General features: G+C 33.2%; 1 protein-coding gene across 1 annotated transcript; it reads left to right on the top strand.

Annotated features, from left to right (window-relative positions):
* The first annotated feature begins 3,491 nt into the window (after positions 1-3,491).
* On the top strand, positions 3,492-5,627 carry LOC107846983 (F-box/kelch-repeat protein At3g23880). Its single transcript, XM_016691255.2, has 2 exons — positions 3,492-3,725; positions 4,164-5,627. The coding sequence occupies exon 2, from the start codon at positions 4,277-4,279 to the stop codon at positions 5,393-5,395; it is 1,119 nt and encodes a 372-aa protein (XP_016546741.2). The 5' UTR covers positions 3,492-3,725; positions 4,164-4,276; the 3' UTR covers positions 5,396-5,627.
* The last annotated feature ends 1,680 nt before the right edge of the window (positions 5,628-7,307 follow it).

Raw genomic sequence — 7,307 nt, 5'->3', positions numbered from 1 at the left:
AGCAGTAGCTTCTACGATAACACTCACGTGGAAAGCCAGAATTATCAATGTTAATCATAGATATACAACAAATTATCTATCTATTGCATCAGATGGATCATCTATTGGGTCAAATTCGAATAGGTAAAATGGAGTTGTGCAATAATTTCAAATAGATAACCTATTTGTTGCAACATATGACTCATCTGTTGGTACAAATTAAAAAGAGTATGAAGACCTATTTGATTTGCTGAAATAGATGGACATATGTTGTAATAGATAACGCATCTGATGCAACAGGTTAGACGATAGTTGTAACAAATGTATATATCTGTTTGATAATTTTCAGCAGATATATCATCTGTTGAAATAGGTATGTGTCTGTTTGTTTATTGGAATAGATGATATACATTCACCTTCTTCGGCTCATGTTGCTCTCTTGTGGCCCTTGTACAATGATCAAAAGTGCAAGACAAAGATAGAGGAGTTATAATTTTTCTTTTTTCGATGCTTGATGGTGCCTTGGAAATTTCATTCTTTCTCCTCTTAGCCACCTTGATCTCTAGTGGGGTGTATGGATATGAAATTTTCTTTGATGGAATGACACCCCTCTTAGATGTCATTTTCTTTACAGAAGCAGTTAATGCATTAATAGAATTAATCACTCCATATTTCATCTTGCAGACTTGAAATTTCCATACCAAACATTCGCTAGAAGTGGAAAAATATTTATAACCAGTATAATCATAATCATAATGGTTTCTTGTTTCAAAAATTATAAGAGGAACATCATTAGCCCCAACAGCAGCACTACTACCACTACCATTTTCAACAACAACAAGTCAACGCTTCTATCAAATTTATATTTTAAAGCTTGGACCAACAAGGGACATCGAGTTATCACGATCACTCGACTTGCCTTTGCCTTTTTCGGGTGTACGGAGTACTTTTTTAGGGTTAGAATCGGTATAACTTGAGAAGGAGATGAAGGATAATATTTTAATCCAGTAACTACGGAAAACTCTCTCCAACCAAAACAAACAGACATGCCACAGTAATTTATCCACACTTCATCCATCTCATCTTTGTTTTCATACATAAACCTACATTTGAGAAGATCATATACCATTTTTATTTGGAAACGAGCATGTTGTCCTCCGGCAAATCAAGATATTGTCCAAAGCAGTTGTCCCCAAAATAAGCTTCCAAATTTTGTTCTCATAGTATTTTTATGAAGGCGTCAAAATATTTATCCATGGCTGACTTAACCACGAAATCACCCATTAAATTTGTAGTATTATCGCACTGAATTCTCACAGAAGGTTTTGTCCAACTCTTCGGTGGAAGGGGTATTAGTATTTGGATCATCTTTTTTAAAATATTCATTCTCCATATGTTCATTATCTTCTGCTTTTAATTGAGATAACGCTTGTAAAGCAAGCTCATAGAGTGGTGGATGTAGCCTAGCTGCTTCACTTGTTCATTTACTTGGACTTGATTCTATTTCTTTTCTTTTAGGAACCATATAATCTAAAAATAACAAGAACATAAAATAGATTATAACTGATTAATGCATCATTAAAAAGGGATAACAGTATATCTGACATGTACAACAGTAAAATAACAGTTCCAATAGATCACACATCTATTACACCAGGTATATTATATGTCGCAACATATAACTAACCTGTTGCAATGAATGAGTAATTTGTTACAACAATAAAAATATATCACTTATCTGTTGAAATAGATAACTGATCTGTTGCACCAGGTATGTTATCTGTTATGACATATAATCAACCTATTGCAGCAGATGAGTAATTCGTTGAAAATAATGAAAAAAGCTCACTCATCTATTGAAACAGGTCACTCCTCTATTGTACCAAATAGGTTATCTATTGTGACATATAACCAACCTATTACAACGAATGAGTAATCCATTGGAAACAGTAAAAATAGATAACTCATCTGTTGCACTAGGTAGGTTATCTGTTGGGACAAATAACTAACATGTTGCAAAGAATGAGAAATCTATTGGAAACAATAAAAACAGATCACTCATCTATTGCCAAATAAGTAATCTGTTGGAACTACTATCAACTGTCAATATTGTTTATGTTTATTTCAAACAGAAGAGTCGTCTATCACAACAGAGGAATGATATGTTAGATTGTTTATATTTTGCATCAGATTTTTATTGTTGCATCAGATTTCCATTTGTTGTATCAGATTTTCATATGTTGCGTCAGATGGTTCATCTGTTGCATCAGCTGGTTCAGTTGTTTCATTAGATGGTTTATCTGTTGTATCAGATAATTCATTTGTTGCAGAAAAAAAAAAGTACCAGGATTTTGTTTAATAAAACAACAGCACTATCACCATTTAATACCAAATACATTATTTTTACCAAGAAAAACAACAAATAAATCCAGCAACAACACAACACACATACTAAGAACATCAACAGTGATCAAAAATCACAAACATTGTTGTTTTGTGTTTTTACAAACACAAACAACAAAAATTAAACTTCAAAAAACTCAACAGAAACCATCAAATTGAATCAACAGTTCGACAACAATAACTACAATAGCAACAAAAAATTATATTTCACACTGGAAAGAGTATAGAAGAAATGTTAGAAATTATGGTTTTCTTCATTCCACATTTCAAATTTAAGCAAGAAATATTTAAATTGTTAACCAATACTAGAAGAAAAGTTAGCTCAAGTTCCTCTTTTTCTTCATAACTAAAAAGATATAATTTTTTACCGGTGAAAGAAAAAATGGGACAACGAAGAACTCAAAGTTGTTGTCGTCGGAGAACACTAATGTCACGTCGATTGATGATTGAAAGTCGAAAAGGAACTCGCCCAACTATTTTTCGACGGAGGTTGAAGTCGCTAGAGATTGAAGGGAGAAATTTTGCAGGGCTGTTGGTTGAGGGAGAGAGAGGGGAGAGAGATGACTGATGATTTGGAGAGGAGAGGGGTGTGGGTTGATTTGTATTTTTGAAAGTGGGTTGGTTTATATTTTTGAAAAGATTAGAAAGTTTTGAAAATATTAATTAAATCCACAATTAACTTAATATGTTTGACACTTTAAGTTGGTCAATGTCACCAGTACTTCATTCAAGACTTAAATGAAATTTTTCCTTCAATTTTCTCAAGAATGTTAGAGGAAACTTCGTGGATTGTTCCCCTGTTTTTCAGGGTGAAAGAGTACTATTAGCTCTTGCAGTAAACTAAGCAATTGGGCATTGGAACTTTCTCATATACCGCACAAGCTCCAAACTAGCATTTTGCCTTAATTTCAGAAAACTACGATGCCTAGTTTAAGTTACTTGTATTATTCCTGATATCATACCCTTGGATGGTTGTAGTGCTGGAGCCATACCTTTGGTGAATAATTATTCATGATATACTTTTAAAGAGTGTCTGTCTTATATTTAGTCAAGTTTCACCTAGTATTTGTCTTGAAGTTGAAGTACAAAGACTTTATTATCATTTTTATAATAATCTTTTCTTATCCAGCAAAACAATAAAAAAAGGTGAAAGATGTTTTTTTCACAGTCCATTTTCCTCCAAAAACATCGGTCTCTTTGCTGTCTAGCTTTGGGATGTCAGCCATAGCTATGGGATTATCACAACGAGAAAATCCATGAGCCGTTTCTGTTTTTGTTTCTTCCCCTTTCTATATTACAATAAACCATTCCCCATCTACTTCATTTTTTTCTTCCCTTTATCTGTAAGTTTCTATCTTCTGTTAATTTTCTTTAATTTAAGTGTGTTGAATAATACTCTAAACCTGTTATATTATACTTTATTTTACGATGTTTGATACTTCTTCTGTGCGATTTCACAAAGAGAAGCAAGGGTAAAGCAAGTTTGGTTTAAGGATAGTTTATGCGGTCTAATAAATAGTTGTACAATTTACAAAGATCGAACTAGGATACTAGTTTGTATATTTAGATGTCTCTGGTTCACTTATATGCTCCCAACTACATTTTAAAGATTAAGTTGTATTTTATGTTTGTAGTTGCCAGCACACTACAGTAGCATTTTGGACTGATACGTTTTCCAGACTGATTAGTTCCCTTTTGTTTTATCGTGCTTTCTTTTTGTGTTTGAATCTACAAACTTTTTACTTGTATTCTTGTTAACGTTCTTAATTGTTTGATTTCAGATACAATGTATCCGCATTCCTTGTTACTTCTTTACTTCATCAGTTTTGCCATAAGATCATACTGAAGGATGTAGAACTAATGAAAAAAAAAACACAAAAGCTCCATTAATCTTATGGCTGATTCAATAATCCCTGTCCTTCCCCATGAAATCATCATAGAGATCCTCTTAAAGGTGCCCCCCGAGTCTTTGTTGAAGTTCAAGTGTGTTTCAAAATCATGGCTTGAGCTAATCTCCAGTCCTAAGTTTATAAAATCCCATTTGAAATTAACAGCTGATGACAAAGACTACAGCCACCACAAGATAATTTTTCAAGAATCCGCAAGCAATTTCAAGGTATGTCGTCTCCCTTCCTTGTTTTACAAAGAACGAAGCACTGAGCTATTTGACCTGGGTTCTCCCATGGAAAACCCCACTATTTATACTTGGACTGTGGGTTCCGTCAATGGATTGATTTGTCTATACAGTAAGATAGAGGAGGCAGTTCTATGGAACCCAACAATTAAGAAGTCCAAGAAATTGCCTACATTCGGAGAGAAATTGAGGAGGGATTGCTCTTACTATTGCAAATATGGTTTTGGATATGATGAGTCACATGATGATTACAAAGTGGTAGTTATTCAGTGTATTTCTGAGGATGGTGGCTCGTATAACACCGTAGTTAACATTTACAGTTTGAAGGCTGATTCTTGGAGAACTATCAATAAGTTTCAGGGAAACTTTTTGATAAATTCTCCTGGTAAATTTGTTGATGGGAAGCTTTATTGGGCTTTATCTGCTGATGTAAATACGTTCAATATGTGCAACATCATTTCTCTTGATTTAGCTGACGAGACCTGGAGAATGTTGGAGCTTCCGGCCAGTTATGGAGAAGCTAGTTATCCTTTGACACTGGGGGTGATGGGAAGTCATCTCTCTGTGCTTTGTGTTAATTGTCATGAACAAACTTATTCTGATGTTTGGATTATGAAGGATTGTGGAGTTAAATTATCATGGACAAAGATTTTCACTGTCGATCATCCTAAAGGCCTTGGAGAATTTATATTCTTTTCACCCATTTTCTCCATGCCTTTAAGCCAAACAACTAAAGGTGAAATTTTACTTTTACTTCGTCCTGTTATCATGATATATGATGGTTCAACTAGACAGCTAGAGGTTGTTGATAAATTTGGGGAATGTGCGGCTGAAGAAATCTATGTAGAAAGCCTAGTTGATCCCCTATTGATATCATGAAACTTCACAATTATTTAGCCGATAACTTGTAAGAGTTCTTTATTTAGCCGATATCGCCAGCTAGGTCATATTAGAGCAAGATTTTTTGAGAATGTTATCCCCCTATTTGGGGACACAGAGCCACGACATCTCCATCTATATTTTAAAAAAGGGAAATTTTAAGTAGCCAACCAACTGAGCTACTAAAATTTCTCGACCTCTCCATCTATTTAACTGCAGTCCAAGAATAAAAACGTTGTTGCACTTCTGTTTTGTCAAATGTAGGACAAGACATTGAATATGTAATTCATACATCACATTTACTTGTATGCCTTGAAGTTCTTGTAAGAAATTCTCTCTTTTATTCTCACTATTTCATAAAATAAAAAGTTATAGAGGTGTATATTGCTTTTTCAATGGAAGCTAGCTAGAGAAGTTACAGATAAAATTTGTTATCCTAATAAGTGTTTTGGAAAGGGAAATGGATCAAATATATCCCTCAACTACTCAAAATGGGTCATTTGTATCTTCCATTGCGTTTTTGGTTCAAAATTACCTTAATCATTACATTTTTTGAAAGTACCTCCAGCTAGCAAAATAGCTCAAAATACCTAATGACAAAGAATACAACCATGGTAGAGTTCAATTTCCAGACGTCAAATGAAATTTCAAGTTTTGTTCTCTCCCTCCCTCGTTTAGAAAGATGTTTCCATTTCCAGTATAATATTATCTTCCCATCATAATCAAGAAGATATCGGCAAAGAAAAAAAGATTCATTTTTTTAGGGAAAAAAGAAAGATAAAAGCCAAAAAGGGTATCATAAAATGGGATTAGGCTTCTCTCCATTTTATCCTATTTCCATCTTTTTCCAAGTTGTTTAAATGTGTGCCACTAGTCCAAATTTGTTACTAGTGATTTTCATTTAATTAACTAAATCAAGGTTTTGACCATGATTAATTCAATGGATATTTCCATATATATCCTACCACAAAAAGGAGAATAAATAAGACATAAGCATTCAATACCCCTCAAATTATGGTCCAAGTTGTTACAACACACTCTAACTTCACATGTTTTTATTATCTCTTAACTCATTTTTTTATTTTTGTCATCCTTTTGTGCTGGTGTGGTACCTTTATTATATAAAAATGACACCTACCTCAAAGATGTCATGTCAACTAAAAAGGTGTCACGTCAGTTAAAATGTGACAAAAATACATTAAAATTGAGTTCAAGGGTAATAGGACCCCTGTAAAATTGGAGTGTGTCGTAGCAAATTTGGTTATAGTTCAGCAGATACTGGGTGTTTTACTCTAATAAATAACTTACATAGTCATCTAACTATAGCAAATTATCCTTAAAAGCCACGTAGGTTTATTTTGGCGCCGTTTGGTCATGAAAATTATAATTTTTTGGGGTTGGAGTTGGAGTTAGAGTTGTGTTTGGCCATTAATACAAATTAAAGTTATTTTTTAAATTTTATGAGAGAAGTATGAGCGAAAAAAGTAAAAGCAAGTAAAAGTTACTTTCACTTTTTTCAAATAATTGTATTTGAAATTCTCATGGTCAAACACTTACAGTTTTTACTTTTTACACCACAGTGAAAATAATTTTTAAAAAAAAAAAGTAAAAACTTTTCATGGTCAAATGACTACTTTGGATCGAAAAAGTCTCTCAAAGTAAACTAGTCTTCTCATAAAGTCATTATTAACTAAAGAGAAAATGTATAAAGTACCCTTGGACTTTGACCTGATTTGCAAATAGACACTTACAAGTCGTTTGGTAGGAGAAATAAGAAATAACTAATCTTGGAATTAATTTTAAGATGAAGTTATCTCATATTTGGTTGAAAAAAAAATCATGGAACAACTCATTTCTGTTATGAAACATAAAGTAAACACAAGAAGAATAGAAAGAGAAGAGAGACTTCTTT

The sequence above is a fragment of the Capsicum annuum genome, chromosome 11 (genome assembly GCF_002878395.1).
Source record: "Capsicum annuum cultivar UCD-10X-F1 chromosome 11, UCD10Xv1.1, whole genome shotgun sequence".
Lineage (NCBI taxonomy): Eukaryota > Viridiplantae > Streptophyta > Magnoliopsida > Solanales > Solanaceae > Capsicum > Capsicum annuum.
The sequence above is the reverse complement of the archived record's forward strand: the minus strand, read 5'-3'. Positions and strand labels throughout refer to the sequence as shown.

Coding starts and splice junctions, on each gene's coding strand:
- LOC107846983 (XM_016691255.2), top strand. CDS start 4,277: ATGGCTGATTCAATAATCCCTGTCCTTCCCCATGAAATCATCATAGAG.